General features: G+C 33.6%; 4 protein-coding genes across 6 annotated transcripts; 3 read left to right on the top strand and 1 right to left on the bottom strand.

The window, feature by feature from the left end:
* The first annotated feature begins 1,705 nt into the window (after positions 1–1,705).
* LOC109810604 (lysM domain receptor-like kinase 3) lies at positions 1,706–3,235 on the top strand. The gene has a single exon (XM_020374113.3). The coding sequence runs from the start codon at positions 1,821–1,823 to the stop codon at positions 3,063–3,065; it is 1,245 nt and encodes a 414-aa protein (XP_020229702.2). The 5' UTR covers positions 1,706–1,820; the 3' UTR covers positions 3,066–3,235.
* Positions 3,236–3,888: 653 nt separating this feature from the next.
* On the top strand, positions 3,889–5,798 carry ZR3 (Zim17-type zinc finger protein). Its single transcript, XM_020374102.3, has 2 exons — positions 3,889–4,046; positions 5,048–5,798. Exons 1-2 carry the CDS (start codon positions 3,974–3,976, stop codon positions 5,542–5,544), a joined length of 570 nt encoding a protein of 189 aa, XP_020229691.1. The 5' UTR covers positions 3,889–3,973; the 3' UTR covers positions 5,545–5,798.
* Positions 5,799–7,550: 1,752 nt separating this feature from the next.
* On the top strand, positions 7,551–12,830 carry LOC109810645 (ATPase GET3B). Its single transcript, XM_020374158.3, has 12 exons — positions 7,551–7,828; positions 8,504–8,715; positions 8,832–8,894; positions 9,048–9,158; positions 9,253–9,327; positions 9,425–9,493; positions 9,579–9,644; positions 10,586–10,660; positions 10,740–10,838; positions 11,655–11,789; positions 12,009–12,176; positions 12,536–12,830. The coding sequence occupies exons 1-11, from the start codon at positions 7,660–7,662 to the stop codon at positions 12,144–12,146; spliced, it is 1,212 nt and encodes a 403-aa protein (XP_020229747.1). The 5' UTR covers positions 7,551–7,659; the 3' UTR covers positions 12,147–12,176; positions 12,536–12,830.
* A 761-nt stretch (positions 12,831–13,591) lies between these two features.
* Positions 13,592–21,684, bottom strand: LOC109810569 (ABC transporter G family member 24). Of its 3 annotated transcripts, XM_020374052.3 has the most exons (14): positions 21,237–21,681; positions 20,594–20,670; positions 19,749–20,021; positions 19,282–19,345; positions 19,041–19,187; positions 18,576–18,610; positions 18,380–18,453; positions 16,787–17,718; positions 16,074–16,370; positions 15,233–15,724; positions 14,920–15,068; positions 14,544–14,833; positions 14,321–14,454; positions 13,592–14,066 (listed from the first exon to the last, which is right to left on the bottom strand). In XM_020374052.3, the coding sequence occupies exons 1-14, from the start codon at positions 21,461–21,463 to the stop codon at positions 13,910–13,912; spliced, it is 3,348 nt and encodes a 1,115-aa protein (XP_020229641.2). In that variant the 5' UTR covers positions 21,464–21,681; the 3' UTR covers positions 13,592–13,909. The 3 variants fall into 3 exon arrangements, with proteins under 3 accessions (XP_020229641.2, XP_082916109.1, XP_082916110.1); XM_083059983.1 differs by lacking the exon at positions 18,380–18,453 and having other exon boundaries at positions 19,045–19,187; XM_083059984.1 differs by lacking the exons at positions 13,592–14,066; positions 14,321–14,454 and having other exon boundaries at positions 14,560–14,833; positions 14,924–15,068; positions 21,237–21,684.
* Positions 21,685–23,040: the final 1,356 nt, after the last annotated feature.

Below are 23,040 nucleotides of genomic sequence, written 5' to 3'. Positions count from 1 at the left end.
GGCCTGATTTTTTTTATAAAAAATTTGTTTTCTGTTTTTAAACAATTGCTTTCTTGTTACCAAAAAAAAAAAATTCCTATCTATTAAAAAAAACATTTCTTTAGAAATATTTATTTATTTGAAACAACTTGATCCTTTGAGTGTAACAGTACAAAAATGTTTATAAATTATTGTTCTAGTAATTTATGCTTAAATTATCGTACGTATTAATAATCTGATAATGAAAATATCTTTTTAATAATAGTTGAATATTTATTAATAAATATAATAACAATTTAATCTCTATGCACTTTTGATATAAAAAGTTATATTAAAAATTATGATAAGTATAACTTTTATAGTGTGTTTGAATGGGGAATTTAAATGAAGTAATTTATTTATTTGAAGAATTTTAAATTCTTTGAGGTGAAATACCTTGTTTGGATGAAGAATTTACAAGAAATTTGAAATTTAAACATGTGTGAAATTCCTTAAAATAGTAAAATTTCAAATTCTCCCAAAAGAGTAAGAATTTAAAATTTCTAATTTTTTTTTCTTCTTATTTCACTTATATATTTTATCTTATTTCTTATTTTTTCATGTTTTTAATTATTGAATATTCAAAAATATATTTAAAATTATTACATATTATCTAATATTAACTTTTAAAATTATTAAATATTTAAAAATTAGTTAATATTTATCTTTATAAAATCTAATTTAAAAATCTCAACATATAAATATATTTTTTAAATCAATTTTATCATGATGGAATCAAATTATCATATCCAACCAAACAACTTAAAATTTGAGAAATTTGAATTGACTTATCCAAACAAAATATTATAAGAATGATAGAAATTGAAATCAAAGTAATTCAAATACTAAGAATTTAAAATTCCTTAAATTTGTAAAATTTCTCATCCAAATACACCATTAAGTAAATTATTGTAAAGAAAAATAAACTTACAATACATGTCGATTTGTAATTAAGTGACTTTAAAAATTTAAAACTCTTGGTTCATCAACTATTTTCTCATAACAATCTATGATCAAATTTTTTGTTAATAAAAACTTTAGTAACCATAACATAATATGCTATTCCTTCTAAAATCATATTTTAAGACACTTTTAAAAGATACTTTTTTAAATGTTATTTATACTATTTTAAAAAGTTTTTTTTAGAACAATTCTGATAATGTGAAGAAGGAAAAAGGAGGCGGAAGAAGAATGAAGGAAGTACACATAATATAAAGGATGAGTGTTGGAAGAAGGAATTCGTGTAGAGTAATTTTCAAAAAGTACAAATTAAAAATAAAATTTAAGAATATTTTGAGGAATAAATGATTATAAGAAATATAGATATATTATTAATTAATAAAAATGTATTTAACAAAAATATATTAAAATAATTTATAAAATTGTAATTAGTTAAATTATATCTTTTGGTATTTGACATTATTTTTAAAATTTTAGTCAATTTAATCTTTTAAAAAATAGTTATTTTTAAATTTGTAACATAATTTAAAATAAAAATTTAATTAATTAAAGACGTAAAACAAATTAGATTCAATTGAAGAAGTGATTTGAATATCTATGTCCCAAGTTAGTAAGTTATAGTAAAAATAAATAGATTTGAATACCTGTGCGAGCGGAAAATGTTGAAACTTGAAAGTGGAAAGTATGAAGAAAAGGCACGTGCGAAGTGATAGCTATATATATATATATATAAAGAGAGAGGAACACACGCTTCGCTTCTTCTCTCATTTTCATAACTCATAACATAACAAAACAATGAGATCCGACAATCTTCGATTCTAGAGACAGAATCTGTCCCTTCGATGTGCAAATCGAAACGGAGCACAAGCGCCGTACAACCCAGAACACGAAGAAACACAAGCATGACTGATGAGTCTCCACGACCTACCAGAACACGAACACTAACATCGTCATCGTCGAACTACGAAACGACGACGAGCGACGTGGCAATCACGGAATCAAGAAGCTACGTATACGAGGAGAAGAACAGCAGAGAGAAAGAGTGGTCAAACGCATCCTCCATCTCCAGCCACGCCTCTCTCTCAAGCCTCAAAGACACGCTCCCCGAAAACCCTAACATCTACCCCTTCTCCGAGATCTCCGCCGCCACCGCCAAATTCTCCAATCCCCGCCTCTCCTCCTCCGCCTGGCGCTGCTCCCTCCGGGCCCGCGACGTCGTCGTCTTCCGTCGCACCTTCCGCCGCCCCATCGACCTCCCGGAGCTCCGCCACCGCCTCGCCCTCATCTGCCGGAGCCACCACAGCAGCCTCGTCAAGCTCCTCGGCGCCTCCGTCTCCGGCTCCGCCATCTTCCTCGTCTACGAATTCGTCCCCGGCGCCAGCCTCGCCGACTGCCTCCGCAACCGCCGGAACCCTAGCTTCACCGACCTCAACACGTGGTCCTCGCGCATGCAGATCGCCTCCGACGTCGCGCACGGCCTCGACTACATCCACAATTTCTCCGGTTCCGGTTCGGATTCCGGTTCCGGTTTCGGTTTCGTTCACAACCACATCAAGAGCTCGAGCATTGTCATAACGGAGGAGAATTTGCGCGCCAAAATCTGCCACTTCGGCGCGTCGGATCTCTGCGGTGAGGCCTCCGGTGGCCGGACGGCGAGGCTGGAGGGGACGAGAGGGTACATGGCGCCGGAGTTTCAGGTCTCCGGCGTCGCGACGAAGAAGAGCGACGTGTACGCTTTCGGAGTGGTGGTGTTGGAGCTGCTGAGCGGGGAGGAGGCGTTGAAATTCGAATTCCACGACGACGGTAGTTACCGGAGGACGAGCGTAGTGGAGACGGCGCGGGCGGCGGTGACGGAGAGCGGCGGCGTGAGGAAGTGGGTGGATAAGAGGCTGAGGGATTCGTTTCCCGTGGGCGTTGCCGAGAGAATGATTCGGGTCGGGTTGGAGTGTGTAGGAAACGACCCGAACGAAAGACCGGATATGGGTTGGGTTTCGATTGAGGTGTCGAAGTTGTACTTGGAATCGAAGGAGTGGGATGAGAAAATGGGAAATAATATTGATTTGTCGGTCTCGTTGGCCCCACGGTGACTCTTTTTGGGTTTAGGGTTTAGGATTTTGCATTCTTTTTACCTACATTTACATTTTTTTATTGTAAAGAAAAACTGATTGTGGCAAGAGTGTGATGTATATACTTTGTATATAATTACGGATTGTGTAAAATGCAAATGAAGGAAATTTCAACCAATTTTGGGTTTGAATGGAAGGATTCGTTGCTTTTGGATGGAGTGCTGTTTGGGACACCACCATAAACATAATAACGCAGATTTGAATAGAGAAATTAAGGTAGCAAAGTAGTATTTGAGTTCAACCTTGGGCGGTTCACAATTATTTATGAGCATGTCAGGGTGGCGTCATCAAGTTTCAGTCAACACGAGTTATCAGTTATAGTTGCCATTTTGACATTTTTTCAGTCAAGATCAGTCATCATTCCTAACTTGATTGCGGTTTTCGGCTGACTTCGGCTTATTCCAAGGATTATAAGTCGTACCATCATTCGCTATCTTATTATCGATTTGAGAATGAGTAGTGCTAGTGCTGTTAGTAATCATCATCTATATATCTCTAGTTTTTACTCCAAAATTGGACCAAAGACGAAAATGTCAAAATATGAATCGAATAAATACAACTATATTAAACCCTTGCATAGTTGCATATGCATGTTACCTCAGTTTCTGCCATTTGATTGTTCTTGAGAGGGCTTATATTTTTACTCACTCACAATTTTACTACATTCACAAATAGAAAAATATTTATTAAAATAAATTATTTAATTTGGTGAAACCAGAGTTGTAGACAGTTTTCATTACCCAGTCTTGCTGTATGGGCCCAATCCGAAAACTCAAAAGCCCAAAAGTGGCATAATGGAAAAGAAGAAAGCCCAAAAAGTCAGAAAGTAGGAGGTCTGAACATAACAGCGTACCAAACAGCCTTGAGGTATGGCGGCAAGGATGTTGCAGAGGCGAGTGATGTCAATGTTTTCGAGACAAACACATCACCCCATCATTCAAGGCATGTTCCCCACCTTCATTATTTTCCGATACCTCTGCGCTCTTTTTTTTCTACTTAACTGAATAGCTTCTATGTGCTTTCCAATCTCTTCAAACTTAATTTAAGTTAATTGGGGATTTACCTTTTTCTCTCTATGTTAATTTCTTTTGGTAATTATTTTATTTGTAGAGCTTCTCATAACTGCTTCTAAAAAGTTCTGGGTTTATCAAAGATGATGTTTTCAGGGATTCTTGATAGCTTTAGCTTCAAACCTTTATTGTTATGGTTTTCTTAGTCATAGTTTTTCCAAAAAGCATATCTTTTTAAAAATTTGGCTTGATTTGTTTGTAGTACTAGTGCTCCAGCTGCTTAGGGTAGCCAACCCTCTTTAACATCAAGTGTCAATGCTGGGAATTGAAGCTTCAGATGTTAGATAACAAATAGCTGGGTGTTAGGATTGCTTGCTTTTGTTTTATTTTATTTTATTTTTTTAATCCTTAGAAATCGAATTCGGTACTAAAGTTTTTCAATATTTGCTTGTTCTGTTATAATACCTGTAAATATTTGTTGTTTTTTATTTGGGTTGTTTGTTTTTTGAAAAATGCCTTGAATTAACTTTCTGATTCATTGATCGATTTCGTTCAAAACACTGGACAAAAGGAAATGAAAATATATGCTAAAGAATTCCTAGATTTTATAAACAGAATTTGACACTTGCATCTCCTATAATGCAAAGCAAACGCTGTTTTCAGAACAACAGGAAAGTGTAGGTAGATGTTGTTAACTTGAGTTGGACTTGCTCTAAGCAATCTCATGTCTTCCTCTTTATTCATTTTGCGGAAAAATATGTTTCTGATTAATATCTGTTCGAGTTAAAGCCATTTTCTGATCATTCAGCTAATATCTGAAGTTTATGCATTAAAAAATGAAGAAGTTTCAGTTCTCTCTCACTCTCTCTCTTTGTGCATTCCCTTGTGTGTGTGAGTTTTTCTTATTAATATCTGAATGGTGTTTATTGGCAGAATCTTCTTGGTATTCTCCTACCAGTGCAATATTAAACAGATATGGATTCCATCAAAGGGGGGTCACGACACATTCAAATCCAGTCAAATCTGTTTGTGAAGATGTAGAGAATAAGGAAGCTGACACCTTAAAATCAAATTCAAACCCAGATATTGTTGCTACGTCCATTAGTGTTAATGAGAACTCTTCTGTTAAGTTTTCTGCCAAATCCAGTTTGAAGACCTCCTCAAGGCATGATCTTGCTATGATTTTCACCTGCAAGGTCTGTGAAACAAGATCCATTAAGACGGTTTGTCGCGAATCTTACGAAAAAGGTGTAGTGGTGGCAAGATGTGGGGGTTGTAATAATCTTCACCTGATTGCTGATCACCTTGGGTGGTTTGGTGAACCAGGAAGCATTGAGGATTTCCTGGCTGCTCGTGGAGAAGAAGTTAAAAGAGGTTCAATTGACACACTGAATCTTACATTGGAAGATTTAGCTGGAAGAAAACCTTGAAGGGTACAATTTGAACAAATATATTTTCTGCATTAGGGTCTCACTGAGAGCTTGGAAGTGTAAGGGAGTGCAACAATAGCTGGTATTTGTAAACTCAGCTCTTCTGTCTATTGGTTTCCCAATACAACAAAGCCACATATTCAATGAACTGTTCCTTTATCAATTATTTTTGGTGGCTGTTGAAGGAATGCTTTTATGTATGGACTTATGCCTGGAAAGGAATTTATGGAAACAACAGATTTATTTGAGTAGAACTGAGATTTTAGGAGGAATGGTAGTTATTTCCTTTGGTGCCTAAATGCTTAAACTAGAACATCGTTTCAAAAGTTATATCCCCGTTTCTAATGGTTAAATTTATGTACTCATCTCAATTTCCTTTGTTGCATAAATGCTAAGTAGTTTGTTTTGAGAAAACCTTGGGTGGCCAAATTGTCAAGAGAAAATGGTCCGTGGGAACCGATACTCGGGAGAAAATGTCGAAGTAACAGAAGCATAGATAATAAATCAAATGATTGATATTACCTCTTTATGTATATAATTATCTATTATCATGTGTTGAAATAAATGATAGGGATCTAGTTTGGGTTTGCGTTCTTCATGATTTTTTTGACTTCAGATGTGAAATTTCTTTGGAAGTGAAATTTTTTAGATTAAATTGAGTACTACTAAATTTTGTCTGACGTGTTTTAATTATATTCTTCAAATTAAAGATATAAATTTTAGATAATTGAAAGCCAATACACTATAATTTTAACGAATTCCATTTTAAGTTTAATTTTGAATTTTTAAATTTTGACACATCATAAAAATAAGGTTGAAATCTCAATTTATTTTTATAATTTTTTTCCTCAATAAAAAGTATTTTTAATCTATTTTTATTCAATATGCAGAATATTCATTATTATTAACTAGAGGAAAATAAGATTTTGCATCTTTACACATTTATTTAAATAATAAAAATGAAATAAATAAAGTTAAAAGAAAAAGACATTTTGAGCCCACTTTGCAGTCGAGTGATGAATAAAAGAATATAAAGAAAAAAGAGCATTTATCTTTTCTTTTTTTAGTGGTTACATATTTATGGTTAATTATTAATAGTATTATTGTCTTGAAAATAATAGAAACCAAAATAGAAGATATTTTTTTTATATATTGTTATAAATAAAATTATATATTAGTCCTTATATTTTATTTTTATCTATAAATTTCTATTTTAATTTATAAATAGTCAGGGCAAGTACAGTAGAATTCTAATTTTGGAAATCAAGTAAATAGGGGAGCTTTTACCTTACCAAGTGTACTGGATAGAAATCAATATATAAAATATATAGATACATAAAAGGCTTTCTCCCTTTATGGAATCAGTGGAATGCCTTGCTTCTAATAAATGAGGTCTCAATGAGACAATAGAGTAAATGTTTTGCTACCAGCTATAAGTTTCATGGTGGATGGAATTATGGTCAAGGCTCACATAGTTATTTGAAATATTGATCATCCACAGAAAGTTCAGGGACTAAAGGATTACCTTCCTCAAATTTCACTTTCAATATATTAAAAGAAAAAAAAGAGAGAATTTTTTTTTTTCTTCTCCTTAGAGAGCCAACAATAATAATTTAATAACTTCATCACACTAACACAAATTAAGATATTTCTGCTATGAGAAGAAATTAAACTTGGGATTATTAACTACGTTAAAACAATTCACGATTTCTCATTAATAGTATTTGTCATTTAAAAATGAAATTTATTTGCAGTTTTAAATTTTTAAAAATGGATTTTATGAAGGTATATTAAGAAAAAACAATATAGCTAAATATATTAAATCTGCAGTTAACTTTAATGCATTTTTAATACAAAGATTGGAAATCAAAACAAAATGAAAAAAAAAGATTTCTTATACCTTTTTCAGTTTAATGGGTTTTCAATTTTTTCCCTTTGATTTGAGTTGATTTTAAACCTATGAAAATTGCACATGCAGCTATTTACCAAACAGTGTTTGCAAAGCATTGGGCTCCTCTTTCTTCATTTATCTATTTATCGATAAAAAGAGAAACCTGTCACGGCGCTGTGCAAGTGAACCAAAACGAAAGGCAAAGTGAGTTTCGATTACGAAAAATGGCGTGTCGCTCTGTCATTTCATCTTCTCTTCACATAACTAACTCCATGGCCATAAAGGGTGTTCTCTCCTTCGCGCCCAACCCTCCTCTTCTTCATCGTCTCCCCAAAGCTGTCACCTTTGTTTCCTTTTCTGCTTCCACTAAACCCCCCACTAAGTCATTTCAAGGTTTTCTCGCCTTCTCTTATTCGTTTTGAGATATATTTTTGTTTTCAGTTTTTGGGTTTTTATGATTCAGTGTTTTCATATTGGTGGGATTGTCACTTGCTGATGTTGGTGTATTACATTGAATGAGCTGAGCCCAGTAATGTTATTTTGTTATTTTGGTATGTCCATGAATTGATATGTTATCCCTTTTGTTCGTCTAGTCAAGGGGTGTGGATATTGGTGTTTCAGGGGAGTAGAGAAGGTAGCAAGTTATTTGAAATTGATTGAGAGATATGGTATGGAAAAATAAGTTAAGTAAAGGAATGGGGAGATATGTAGTGATTTTTCTGATCATCTATTTTTTTGCAGGATTCTAATTTCTCTTTATTTTTTAATTAAATGGGTAGGTTTTGTATCGTTTTGTATGACGGACTAGTTTAGAGTCCACCATAATTTGTGTCTAACTTTGTGCTGTGTGAATGAATAATGATGGTTCTGTTTAGCTGTTTCACTGCTTTTTTGGAAGTAAGAATTGTAGTTTTGCTTTAAATTTGAGATTGCACGATGTTTTCAGACTTTCAGTGCTAGCTTTAAGGTAAGATACCGAGGAAGAGATGTTTCTCTTATGCAATTTGTGCTTTTGAGACACCTATTTATTGTCTATCGAGTATTTGATACCTTGTTTTTTATTATCAGTGAGATCAGTGGCTTCTACTACAGAAGCTGCATCAGGGTTTGATGAGATGGTTTCTGGGACTACGAGGAAGTATTACATGCTAGGAGGGAAAGGGGGTGTAGGGAAGACAAGCTGTGCAGCTTCACTCGCTGTTAAATTTGCCAATAATGGACACCCCACTCTTGTGGTTTCCACTGATCCAGCACATTCTTTGAGTGATTCTTTTGCTCAGGTTAATTACATGTGTATTCTTATTCTTATAGTTCTGAAGATGCTTACATGTTATCTGCTTCAAGATACAGTTGGATTATGCTCTGCATGACACAAGTTTTGCAATTTGTACTCTAGGATTTGACAGGGGGTGCGTTGGTGCCTGTGGAAGGACCTGATTATCCACTTTTTGCTCTTGAAGTAAGCTGGCATTTTTGTAGAATAAATTAGCTAATATTTAGCATCCAATTTATCTATTACATGATTGGTATTTTTGTGAGAATATGTGCATGTCGGTTAATATAATACCACTCTTCACTTATTTAAGTTTGTAGTTCCTTACTTCCTTTACAGATAAACCCTGAGAAATCTAGGGAAGAGTTTCGAAATGCTGCCCAAAAAAATGGTGGAACTGGAGTCAAAGACTTCATGGATGGCATGGGTCTTGGAATGATTGCAGACCAGGTAAAAATTTATTGAGATGCTGTCAGCACTTCTTGTTATGTATATCTTCTAAGTGGATGTTTTAATTGATTTATGCATGTTTTGGTTGCAAAAGTTGGGAGAGCTAAAACTGGGAGAGTTACTGGATTCACCTCCTCCTGGACTGGATGAAGCCATTGCAATCTCCAAGGCATGCATTTTATGTGCTGTGGTTATTTATTCCATTGCTAATTATTCATGTAATAATTATTTTTTGGCTCTTCTAACAATTTAAAGCCTCTTGTCAGGTTATGCAATTTCTTGATTCACAGGAGTATAGCATGTTTACTCGAATAGTATTTGATACAGCACCTACGGTGAGCAAGAAGCTGATAGTTATATATTTCGCGTCACCTTTGTGTTGAACATTATCTCATAAAATTTACTTATGTCCGTGAACAGGGTCATACATTGCGATTGTTGTCATTGCCTGATTTCTTGGATGCATCCATCGGGAAGATACTGAAGGTAAGAGTGCTAATTTTAATAGTAACAAACTCCTCCTCGCCCCATGGTTATCTAAATTACAGTTGATTCATGTCCTTTAGAAGCCACTGGATAAAATACTGAGCTTGATAATCCACACAATGTCTGAGATCTTGTTTCGAATGAAGTATTTATGTTCTGGAAGCTATAAGCATCGAATGCAAATTTCCCTGCTAATCAGCCAGTCTTGAATTGTTAGTTTACCTGTGAAGATGCGTATCAAATTGGGGAATGGATCCTCTCCAGGGACATTTTCATTGGATGAGATCCTACATCCTAGCCATTCAAAAAAATATTGAATATAATTTATTGTTAGTATAAAGTGGGGATTTAAAAAAAACAAGGGTGAGATTTTAACACTTAAGGATCTCAAGTTTTTTTTTTTTTTTTTTTCCACTTGAGAGAATCTCTTCTCATCAAATTGTGATTGGAAATTGTTGGAGTTCTATTGTTTACTTTCTTCCAAGGTTGTCCTCGTTCCTTAGCCAACTTATGCCTATATTTCCCATTATTTGAAGCGTAAATCTTGAATTTCTTTTCATTTATGATATAAATCTGATACATTTATACTTAGCATGCCATCTGTCAAAAGCAGAAAGAAATAATTGTTGAAACTTCTCTATTGGGTATTGACAACTCTATCTTCCCTGCCCCCTGTGCAAGCATTATGTAAAGATGCCCGATTCTTGGTGAGATTTCATTGAAAGTTTAGTGACAGATGCCCAAAATGTGTATTGATACAAGGGCTCACGTGTACTTAATCGTATTTAATCTTCCTTCTATTAGTGAACTGTCGAAGCAGCATAAGAGCACTTCCAGACTTTCTTTCTCCCCATCCCCTAGCCCCCAATACTTTCTACTTCCAAGTTCCAAGCCCAGAATTATCATTTCAATAGTCATTGATACCAATTATTCTGCTGCAGCTAAGACAAAAGATAGCTTCCGCTACCTCAGCAATTAAATCCGTGTTTGGGCAAGAAGAAACCCGGCAGAATGCGGTAAGATTTATACCTGTGTTAGTGTTGCATTTAGTTTCATCATAATATGCTCACCATTTGCTATATCTTGATTATGCAGTCTGACAAATTGGAGAAACTTAGGGAGAGGATGATAAAAGTGCGGGATCTCTTTCGTGATACTGATTCAACTGAATTTGTCATTGTTACAATCCCCACGGTATGACCTATAAATGTGTTCAACAACTGAATTTGTCATTGTTACAATTCCCATGGTGTGACTTATAAATGTGTTCAACAACTGAATTTGTCATTGTTACAATCCCCACGGTATGACTTATAAATGTGTTCAACAACTGACTAATATTTGAATAACTGGTGCATATAACAATATAATGGTGATTTGACTTGTAATTTAGTGTAGCCAATCCTATCAAGAATGATTGAAGGACTTCAGCTTTTAGGTTTAAATGCAATCAGGTGTGGTGGACTCGTAATGAGCTAAAATTGTCTGGTAGCTATATGGAAAGGGAATGATCATTTAATAGGGAATACCATTTCCCTTAAATTTGAGGGAACTACCCTTCTATTCCACGAATCATTCTTGTGTGATGGAGAAAAGCTGAGGTTAAGTACAAAAACTCAAAAAGAACAAGTGTTTGAGGGGATGGGAATCACAATTATATAAATAACAAAGATAAAGGTGATAAAGGAAATCAGGCTAAATTATAGGGGTTTGATTTACCTTTTGACAAGTAAAGAAGAAAGAAGTGAACTGAGCTGGGCACTTATAAAATGAAAGTGGAGCTATTATTGCCAGATTTATTTTGCTTTAAGAATTAACTACCTCCTATAATTTAAAAAAACGTAATAAATCAGTTTGGCTTTTGAAAAAAACAAAATATCCTCATTTGATTTACATAGCCAACCTCATCTAATGGGAAAAGACTTTTGTTATTGTTGTAGTTTACTAACTAAATGTTCATAGCTTAAGTGCGCATTTCTTAATCATTTATATGTGTCTTTACTCCCTAAGGTGATGGCAGTTAGCGAGTCATCTAGATTGAGTGCTTCCTTGAAGAAGGAAAATGTTCCTGTGAAGAGACTTATTGTCAACCAGATCCTTCCACCGTCTACATCCGATTGCAAGTTTTGTGCTATGAAAAGAAAGGTACTTCAACTGTTTTCTGTTTTATTTTTGCATGGATTTGATCTGAGTGGTTAACTATAATGTAATTCATGTGACACATTGTTGCTATGACTGAGAAACTGATAGCTGAGCACATCAAACAACTTGAAAGAGAAGGGAGAGAAAAACTCATGTCTTACATCCACTATTCATTTTTATTTAAAGGGTGAAAACTTAACATACTATGTACAAACATTCCAGGATCAGATGCGTGCTCTTGATATTATTCAGAATGATCCAGATCTCTCCAGCTTATTGATGATCCAGGCACCACTCGTTGATGTAGAGATAAGAGGTGTTCCAGCTCTCAAATTTCTGGGTGACATTATTTGGAAATGACTACCACACAGTTACTCAAGTAGTGATTAGGTAATACGTTTCTTTTAAGTGTATCATAGTACTAATTTAAGTATAATTGCTCTATTAAACTTACTATATTGTTATTAAAGGTTTGGGCAAAACTTACATGCAGTTCCATAGACTATAGGTACTTTTAGTGTTTGATCTTCAATTAGAATTGGAGTTTTATATCAATTATCAAGGTTAAACTCCAATTTTGATTAAAGAACATAAAAGCACCTATAGAACTGTTTCTAAAATTTTGTCCTGAAGTTTTTAAGTCATTGGATAATAACTTATAATTATAGTCATAGGTTTTTTTAGAATCGGATCATATGTTTTATAATTATGCTGAAATTATAATTTATCTTTTTCTTTAATATTGCTAGGTTAAATTTAGTAATTTGCTGAAGTTGGCAGTTGAACCATAGATTGATCGCATGACACAAGCTTATCAGATTTATATAATGAAGTTGTAGAGAGAGCATTTGAGATGTTCAAATTCCGATACTGGCAGTTCTTAAAGAGGCACTGGCTTCCATTATTTACAAGCTAGAGTTTCAAAACAGCAGAAAACTTTTTTTGTTTTTCACATTATAAACAGTGTTATTGTATATTTATTGCTCCAGTACTTGTATTGTATCTATACTATTTTTTTAGTTCTCTCCACATTTGGTCCTTTTATGTTGGGGATTGTGATCTTTTATGTTTATAAGTGCTGACTGTTCTTGATGCACAAATGAAACAACATAAGAAAAGTTACATTTCACATAGTGATTATTCATTTCAAATACGGGTTTGTTTTTACGATGAGCTATAAACCTCAACAATATATGAAAGCTGTAATGTGTTTCTTATAATTAGAACAAAAAGTGCTCCAATATATATATATATATATATATATATATATATATATATATATATATATATATATATATATATATATATATAAATAGATAGATAGATAGAGAGAGACAGAGTTTAAATGATACCGGTGTAATTTTTACTAAATATTATACCGCTTAATAATTTTATATTAAATGTGAGTTTTATAAATTCAATCGTTAGATTGAAAGTTCTTTACTATTAAATTATATATAAAAAAATTTATATTAATCCAAGATGATTTGATACTTCATTTTTATAAAATAAAATTGATGTAATATATACTTTTTAAAATATAAAAAAATATGAATATTTTTATTATTTTCAAGTTGTTAAATTTTAACAAAATTTGACATAAATATATAAAGTGATATGGATTTTCAATTTAACGATTAGATTTACAAAATTAACATTTAATATAAAGTTATTGAACGATGTAATATTTAGTAAAAGTTACACCAGTATCGTTTGAACCTTTTTCATATATATATACCCTCATATATATATATATATATATATAAAAGTACCGGAGGTATTACAATATTACAATCATTCCGACGTATCATGCTGCAATAATTTTAGACTTTCTTGGTTCTACACTTTTACTAATCAATTAATTACTAAATTTAGTAGCAGTGAAAATTAAATTCACTAGAATACAAACACAATCTAAATGGAATTCAACTATGACTCGACTAACTGATCACGTCTAACATGCATATTTAGGCCGATAACCAGTATCAGCCCCAAAAAAATTATCTGACATTCTTCAAATGATGAGTCCTAATGTAATCCCCATTAGCTTTTGGTCATACTGCCCTCTCTAATTTGTACAACTCATTTGTAAGACATAAAATTTGGTAGCCTGAAGCTTGGTCTTATTTCTTTCGGAAGGTGACCATACAGAAAAATGCTACTACCCGGCCAATTACACCCATTAGAATAAGGATGGATATGCATAAACTCCAATCATGAAGATTATATCCACTTTTCAAAAGTGAACCACAACGTGTTATGAGCCACACTCCCTGATACCTGCAGCATAAAAGAAATTAACAGCATGTTCAGTATCCAGATCCAAATGTTTTACTGTTAACAATTAATTAACTAATACCAAGAACTATCTATCACTCTTCTTGTTCTTTTATTTTTGCAGGTACGACTCAAAACCTTTTCTTGGAATATGCATTAATAACATCTAATTCCAATAAAGCCAAACATATCAAATTAGTTTTTTCTTCAAGCTATTTAGTGATTTAATAAATCAAGAATCGTCCTGGACAGTTTACCTTTCAGCATTTGCAACAACTAATGCTTGTAAAGCCCACTTAGAGTAGCATAAACTAGCTATATTCTTCAAAATTTTGCTCTCTTTTGGTTGTGTTGCAATTAGTGTCAAAACAACTGGAAGAAGTACTGACCACTGTAAAAAGAAACAGAAATGTGTTAGAGGAGAAATGGAAACATAATGATGAGTAAATTTAGTTGTGGGGTTGGTAAAATTTGTATTACCAGCTGAGCTGCACCAGGTTCAAAAAGTATGGACAATGCATATGCTATGCCAGTGACACAGTACACAAGACAAAGCAGCACAACATAATTATCTGCAAAAGTTGACCTTGGATTGGTGAAGAAATAGAACATAGAAAGATACACCACAGGCTTGATCACTGTATTAAAATGATCAATTGTGTCTTTGGAGAGAAAATAAGCCAAGCTGCTCATGCCAGAATCACTCTCCCTCCAATAGTGTAATTTATTCAGGGAAAATGATCTCAAGGCCGCTATTTTGCATAGAAGAGCTGAAATTAACAACAAAAGATTAGAACAAAGCGTTGCTCACATGAATGCTAGGTAGATTAATTGAAATGATATTTATATGACTTACATACAGCAATCACCGTATAGGTGTACCCAGCTGCACCAAATGTTTGATCACTTGCTTTGGTAAGTGATCCTAAGCAGGCTCCAGCAATTAACAAAATAAGATAATCTATGGCTTGGATCCTAGCTTCTCGTAATCGCTGCTTCCCAACCCTGAAATGACATTAGTATCGAGTAAGTACCAGCAACTAACAAGAAAATGCAAATGCCAAATTGAACAGACATGTGCTTTATTAAGATTTTATAAGCTACTCTTTCTCCTATAAAAGATCACAGTACCAAATGGGGCATGAGAAGAGAAATAATGATGACAGCACCTTATAAGAAAATATTTATATTGCTTGAATACACCAGGAGTTTTCCGGTTAGATAAATCCTTGGATTTAAAAAAATTGAGTCTGATCTTCTCCCCCCTCAGTTTCACATTGTTTCTCATATCTTGCCATAATTCTCCAGCAAAGGTTTTTTCCACGTGATCAGATCCATTGGAATCTGTTACATTAGCTGAATTTACACTCTCAGAAATTTCAAATTGAACCGCATTCTGCCTCATATCAAGAGGTATTGGATATCCATTTTGAAGCATCCATCTAACTGGAAGCTCTTTATAACTGAGTCCTGAGCTTCCACCAGGTGCTGCTATACCCTCCAAAATGTCAATGATGTAATCTGGGGGATTAATCCGCTCCGGAATAATGATCCCCAAGCTTGAAAAGTATTCTTCAACTTTCTTGGCAGATCCATGATAGACAGTAAGACCACCTTTTCCCAGAAGTATCAGATCATCAAACATCTTGAACAAAGCATAGCTGAAGCAGAAAGTTACAGTCATTAATAAATCAAAAGGACAGTAGTTTTACTGTTAACAAATCACAAACAGAAGTGTTATAATTCATGATTACAAATCACAATTAGAAGTGTTATTATAGAATGTTAAAATATAAAAATTCAAGTTTTGATACAAAGGTATAATGTGTGTATCGGTATCTGGTACGGGTACAATAAAGATACATCACCAATTTTGAAGTATACATGCATCAAAGCCCACGAAACATTAAGAATAAAATAAAATTCTAGTACTGTAAATGGTAGCTGGGAAAAAAATGAGCAATGAGGCAAGCAATATACCAATTATGCAGACATGGAATTAAAATTTACCTGGGTTGATGAACCACCATGCAAATGTTCACTCCCTCAAGAGCTTCACGTCTTAGTGCTCTTAGAAGGAGCTGAGATGATGCACTGTCCAAGCCAGATGTGGGTTCATCCAAGATCAAGAGTGAAGGTTCCATAACCATTTCCAATCCAACATTTACACGCTTCCTTTGGCCTCCAGAGATCCCTCGCTTTTCCACAGTTCCAACCAGGGAATTACGCACAGATTGAAGCCCCAAGAATTCAATAACTCTTTCAACAACCAATACTTTTTCTGGTTTTGACAAGTCAGCAGATAGCCTTTAACAAAAATACATTTGAATCAGCACATATACAAACACACAAAAGCTACCATAAACAATATCTTATGTACAAGTATTAGAAGAGAACGGCAAGACAAGCAAGGCAAGACAAAAGAAAACTGATATAGTGGGTATACATCTATGATGATGATGAGAAATTCAAAAGTATTGATTCTTGCTAGAGTATCTAAAATTAAAGTATGATGAAAATTGAGAAAGCTTAAAAGTCTATAAGATGACTTAAACATCCCATTTAAATGAAACAGACTCCCCTTAAATTATAATCATGCTTAGTGCTATATGACTAATGGAAACTCCATCCCGGGTTGATTAAGGGAGAAAATATACACATTTATATTTGAAATACTTCAGTGAGAAAATGGATACTTTAAAATGTCCAACAATGCAATATACCTGCACTGTGCACTGAACCAGAGATTCTCTTCCACTGTCAGGTTTCCATGAACTACATCATCTTGTGGCACGAAGCCAGTAATTTTCTTAAAGGAGTGGATTGATTCATTCCTTCCATTTATAAGAATTGAACCAGTGACTGAGCATCCCAATGCCTTTCCGGCTAGAGCAGAAAGAAATGTTGTCTTGCCAGCCCCTGATGGACCCATTACAGCAGTGATGCGGCCAGGTTTAATTTTCCCAGTAACATATCTCAATATATGTTTATTTTGAGCTTTCAATGTAAGAGTCAGATCCCTGAATGAAATCTCAATTAAAGGCCTTTTCCTTTTTTCAGTGTTTGTAGCCATTTTAATTACTCCTGAGAAGGTAAGTTTCTTGTTTTCTTGTTGCTGAGCTTTCTCCTTTTCAAGTTGAGCATATGCATACTTAAAAATTTGGCTATGAGTATGCGCTTGTTTTCCCTTTGACACATTTGCTGGAACACTTTTATCTCTAGTTTCTATTTCTGTATTAATGTTGTCGTTAATATCAGGATCATTTTCAATTTCATGTATTATATGCATTAGACCCCTGGATTCTTTTCCCTTTTCCTTTGGCGCTGCAGATGAACTTGGAATATTGATGCTTGAAGCTGTAGGTCGCGAATGTGGCAACAATTCAACATCTGCTTCAGAAGTTGTTTGATTCAAAATCTTAATCTTTTCCAGAGTTGCTGCATCCTTCTTGAAGGTGCGTGATAGTTGAGCTTGCAGCCCCATTGCACCTTTCTTGGTGGCATCTTTTGCAAAGTGCCATCTTTGGCGTGCATTTGCAGTCTTCCTTGCACTTCTAGCTGCTGCTTCTCTAGATTTGGCCACTCTTCTTTCCCTAGTAGTCAGAACTTGGTCAGAACAATTGTAAATAATGAGTAGCAAAGTACTCAAAGCAGCCTGCATAAGCAGTTAAAGAGTGTTAACTTCTACCAACATGGTATTTGTGTGTGTGCACATGTACGCCTATCTATTTCTCGATGTGACATGGTACTAAGCATTGAGCATGACTCATACATCATCTTTGCATTATAAAAAGCAGGAACCATTAAATAATAAATATACAAAATTTTTGTGAGTGAGCATATGTCCAATACAGCTACTTTAGTCACAAAATATTGTTGTTGTTCCCTTTGATAATCAATTAAACTAACAACTTAATGAACTAAAATATAAGTTTGACTTCTCAGTGATGCAGATCAAAGGAAAGGAAAGAATTTTTGGAGAGAGAGATTGAAAGATGGAGATATAGAGAATGGGTAAAATGTATACTAAGGAGTGGGAAAAAAAGTCTAGGAAAATTTTCAATTCTCAATTCAAGTTTTTAAGTCTCTAAAAATCAGTACTCATCCATCCTTAAATAGGCAAACCCAGTTTCATTTGGAAGAAGTCCTAAATTGTTAAAAGCCAAACAACTCGCAATTTTTTAAAATACACTAATATTAATAGCCGCCAAATTACTAGTAATAAATTCCCAAACAGTGAAATTCCTATCAATGCAACTATATCCCATTGTTTCATTTCCATACCCTAGCATTCAGATTCAGAACCAACAACTTACAATAAGCATAATTCCATATGCATGCATATTCTGGGTTGCTGTGTTTGAATTACATGAACTCAATTTGAAGCATCCTACAAGATAATCAGTAAATGGTCATATGTACTCTGCATATATACATCCAAAATTGATTAGTGAATATGAGACCTAAACAGATATCTACTGCTGCATGAATCCACAATTCATGATATCTTACTTTTCTCAGATGTGGAGCCCATCCTGCAGTAATGCCTGAAATTTCAAAAATAAAATAAAAATTTAAGAAACTTCCCAATAATGAAATAGTCTAACAAGTATACTATGGAATTAACTAAATTGATCATTTTTTTTTGCATTGGCTAGGTAAAAATCCCGGGGATTCCACTGTAACTATGCAAGGCCATTTCCTCTAAGAAATTAAATCCTCTTTGAACAAGTATACTAAACTAAGAGATTAAATACTTTGTGTTACTTTCTGAATAATTATAAATCCTCTTCATATATTCATAATTATCAAATGAAGAGTGAAGACAGTATTGAATGCTTTACATCTTGCCAAGATATAAAATGCTTTTACTTCTTTATTTCAAGAATGCTTAGTAGGATATAGCAAAACTCTTATTTCTAGGATCCAAATTTGGTAGCTTAAAAAGAGTAATCAAGTTTTGGAGCAAAATAATACCCACTACTACAAGAAATTCTTTTTGTGGTTGTTGGACAATATGATCCAGCTGAGCAAAATATCTCACTACTGCTACTAACATCTGCCCAAACATTTGCTCCGCCACAAGTATGGTTTGGCTGCATTGGAGGCAGCTGATAAAGATATCTGCAAAAACATGTTTAGCAATTAATTTCATAACAGATGAAAGCAACAACTCAAGAAAACACTAAGAAAACATTGAGCCAGAATCAAAACTCACGGTTCACATATGCCGGTTGTTTTATTGAGTGTAGCAAGAGGGCAATAGGAACCTAGAGGGCATGCTTCAAGAACAATATTTCAAATGCCCCAAAAAGATAGAATAGAAGTATCAGAGACAGTTTATAGGACACAGACAATCACTAGCGTTATTAGTAATTACAATTGATGTCATTCTGGTTCAGTAATATAGGCTTCTCATTGCAGAAACTGCTCGTGATACACATACATACACGTACACTAACGCAAGTTATACTTCCAAAGATATGAATTACACAGAAAATTTGAAAAGCAAACCCTTGAATATCTATTCAAAAACTCTTCATTGAATGTTTACAATTAAAAAATATAAAAAAGCTTGAAGATGCTTAAAAGTTGAATAAAATTTGGTATATTATCCTATAGAAGCTATTTGAAGTCATCTATAATGGAGCAAGAATTTTACAGATTCTCATTCATTATACTTACGTATCATGCATGTGATACCATGAGGACAAAAGAAGCCTTCACAACATGCTTGACAGTTTGAAGTTCTTGTAGGCATCTCTTTGGAATTTTTAAGGTCAACCTTCTGGCTCGAGTGAACACTACAGGCCCATCCTGGCTCACAACCAGAGACCCATGAAGTTAAATTGCAGTTCTTGTTAGGCTTTAAATAATTGGCACTTGTAGTTTTCCCCAATAAACTATTTAAGTAAAACTTCACTTCTGCTGCAGTACACAAACGTTTTGTAATATCTCCTGTCAAATCATCAGAATCCAAAGCATAAGACTGATAAGAGTTGTGTCATGAGACAAACAGGTTTCCGGTATTAAACAGAATATCAAATGTTGCTCATTTCTCTCATCTAGTCATCTCAGTTGTACTAATTACCAACATCCCTAGTCCCTACTCAAGATCAAAATAAAGTGAAATATTTATCCCTTTCAAGTTACATCCATATTCGTTATAATACATCCATAATTTTCATCCTCAAAGGCCAATAAGCGTGTAGTAGTCTTAAAAATGTCTGTTTCCTTATATTTATGGATGAGTTTAAGAGTCATAAACTGTTAGTGTAAAACAGTTTTATATTGTCAACCAACCACAAAATACTATTGGTATGACTTTTAAAATATTTATTGTAAAAGTCAACCAGCATACTGTATATGATGGTCTGTGATTAGAAGACAGTTCTTTTCCTATTGTCTCATCTATGGACGTGTCATTTAGATTTTCTGGCTAAATCAAGAACATGTCAGGTTGGCTGCTCCGAAGCAGAATACAGAAAATGAAAGAAATGATAGGAAAAAAAGAGAGTGTATTCTCTTACCTTTAGTCTTCTTAAGGCAAGATGCCAAGAAGCCCAAATCAGATGAAAAATTAAATGCTTGATTCCAATCAGCATCCCTGAAACGAGAAAATTCAGTTTCACATTCAAATTTAAATGTACCCTATAAGACAAATCAATTCAACTGCTTTTCTTTAATATTTTATATGAAACAAAAGCAGGAGCCCCAGCTCAAATGGTTAACTCTGGGTCAAAAACTAACTCAAATGTGAAATAAGTACTACCTATTGTTGATTTCCTTTATCACGAAATACCTATCTCTCTCCCTATCCTTTTTCAACCCTCATTCTAAAAGGCTTATAAATTTGCAGCAGAATAACTTAACATGATTCACTTCAACATCAACTGCATTTTTCACTAACATGTCCATCACCATCTTATATAAACTCAATGAAGCGATTTTAGAGTTTTGAGCTTTCCTCTAGTAACCCAATTTATCCGATACATTGAAAAACATTGATTCTTACTAATAATCAAGACAATGACCATCCAAATGCCAACAATTACCATGATTTGACTCCCTGATCTATTTGTCCATCCTCATAACTAAACTGTCTAATATCTATGCGTGCCACCCCAGCTCACAAGGCTACCAAAGTGACCAAACAGATTGAAAAATACTCACGGATCTTTGACACAGAAAGTGGATTCTCTACTTATTTCTTGACTGAGAACTGAAGTCAAGTTGGAGATTTGACTATACACAAGCTGAGTAATGAGGGGAAGAACAGCAGGGCTATCAATTTGGTCATAGTCATTCACTTCTTGGCATTGCATCATCCCAAGGAACAAGCTCGAAGCCACAATGAGAAGCCACATATGCTTCGAGTTAGTGATCCACCTACACATCATGTTGGAGTTGGAGTGAACAGAAACGTTGAAGATGAATGGAATAGAGGTTTTTGAGACTTGACAACAAAAGGGGTTTGAGCTTCTGCTTCAAGGAATGCCATGATGGGAAAGCGGCAATAGAAAAGAGACAATGGAAAGTGAATTAGTCGTGGTGGGACCCGCCAAAGGCACAGTCGTGACACCACGTTCGAACGAGGTTTCGTGTAATCTGTTATCTGTTGAATTCATCGATAGGACAACTATTTTGTTGGACAAAAGATTCCGTTAATTTAGCCTCAAGTTTTGGTTAACATGTTAGATTCTTTACCCTCAAATTTTCTACCAAAAATACTTGTTAGATTCAAACAACAAAGGAATCTAGTTTTAATTCTCACAATACATATACAGACAAGTTTTTTTTACCCTAAAAATCAAATATTAATTTATTTTTATATGGATACACATAAGACATATAGTAGTAGTAATTCTATCTATTTATTCATTAATCGTCTAATTTATTCATCTATAACTCCAACTAATCCATCTAATTATAAAAAAATAAAATAAAATTAATTGGTTAGATTGAGTCAATTTGTTATTTAATGAATAATCGGATTCATCAAAGGTAAGACTCTTACAATTTAAATTTTAGGCCTACCAGTAGAAAAATAGTTATTATTATTTTTATAAAACAAAAAAAAGTTACAATATATATATATATATATATATATATATATATATATATATATATATAGGTAAAAAAAAGTTCACCATATAACTCTCTTAACTAAAAGTAAACAATTTTTTTCTTAAATTTTGCTTTAGGTTTCATGCACTTTAAGCTGATGTGAATAATAAACCACTATATTTGTAATTCGTCGAATCAAGTAATCTAAAATTCATTGACTAAACATACATTTTAAACAGACAAAACTTGGAGTATTAGTTTTCCCCCCTCGTGACTGTGACTTCATTATTCATTGATTATTTTTACTTTTTTTTTAATTTAAAAAATTACTTACATTTAAGTATTTATATGATTTGTATAGTTTTCTCATAAATTTGAATTTGTATATTTACAAATATTACTTACATCTAAAAATACTCATACATTATATACAATACTTGTTATTTGCGACTAAATATTGATACAATTAAAACACTGCAGGCTGACAACAATATTAATGTCAATTTAAAAATGCTGCATGCTTGTAATTTGAAAACTTCGCGTCAAATTAAAGCATTGCATAATTTTCATGCTAGTAATTAGGGGGTTGGGAAACTTTTATGAGTTGTTTATTTTGTAATTGTAGATATTTTTTTCAAAAGACACAATCATATTCATATTCAAATTCAAATTCAGAGTCTATAATATAGTATCTGCAAAGTGATAAGTTTAAACTTCACTATCATATAATTAAAAAATATATATTTTAGATTAAGAAATTTGTAGTCCAATTAGCATGAGTTACGTATTGTAATTCCAAGATCAAGGTGTGATACTACTACTAGTAAATACAAATGTAATTTTGATGTTTCCACTCTTCCACGGGTCACATTTTACTCTTTCTTGACATAGTAACTATACCATTCATTTT

This window comes from Cajanus cajan, chromosome 7, assembly GCF_000230855.2.
Source record: "Cajanus cajan strain Asha chromosome 7, NIPB_CcT2T_4, whole genome shotgun sequence".
NCBI lineage: Eukaryota > Viridiplantae > Streptophyta > Magnoliopsida > Fabales > Fabaceae > Cajanus > Cajanus cajan.
This window is presented reverse-complemented; position numbering and strand designations above follow the sequence as displayed.

Bases quoted from the DNA above. Each gene is read 5' to 3' on its own strand.
- LOC109810604 (XM_020374113.3), top strand. From the start codon at position 1,821: ATGTGCAAATCGAAACGGAGCACAAGCGCCGTACAACCCAGAACACGA.
- ZR3 (XM_020374102.3), top strand. From the start codon at position 3,974: ATGGCGGCAAGGATGTTGCAGAGGCGAGTGATGTCAATGTTTTCGAGA. The intron at 4,047-5,047 runs GCATGTTCCCCA...GTTTATTGGCAG, and splicing joins ACATCACCCCATCATTCAAG to AATCTTCTTGGTATTCTCCT.
- LOC109810645 (XM_020374158.3), top strand. From the start codon at position 7,660: ATGGCGTGTCGCTCTGTCATTTCATCTTCTCTTCACATAACTAACTCC. The intron at 9,159-9,252 runs GTAAAAATTTAT...TGGTTGCAAAAG, and splicing joins TTGGAATGATTGCAGACCAG to TTGGGAGAGCTAAAACTGGG. The intron at 9,494-9,578 runs GTGAGCAAGAAG...GTCCGTGAACAG, and splicing joins TATTTGATACAGCACCTACG to GGTCATACATTGCGATTGTT.
- LOC109810569 (XM_020374052.3), bottom strand. From the start codon at position 21,463: ATGATGTGTAGGTGGATCACTAACTCGAAGCATATGTGGCTTCTCATT. The intron at 20,671-21,236 runs GTGAGTATTTTT...TTCTCGTTTCAG, and splicing joins ACTTTCTGTGTCAAAGATCC to GGATGCTGATTGGAATCAAG. The intron at 16,371-16,786 runs GTATATTGCATT...TTTTTGTTAAAG, and splicing joins TGGTTCAGTGCACAGTGCAG to GCTATCTGCTGACTTGTCAA.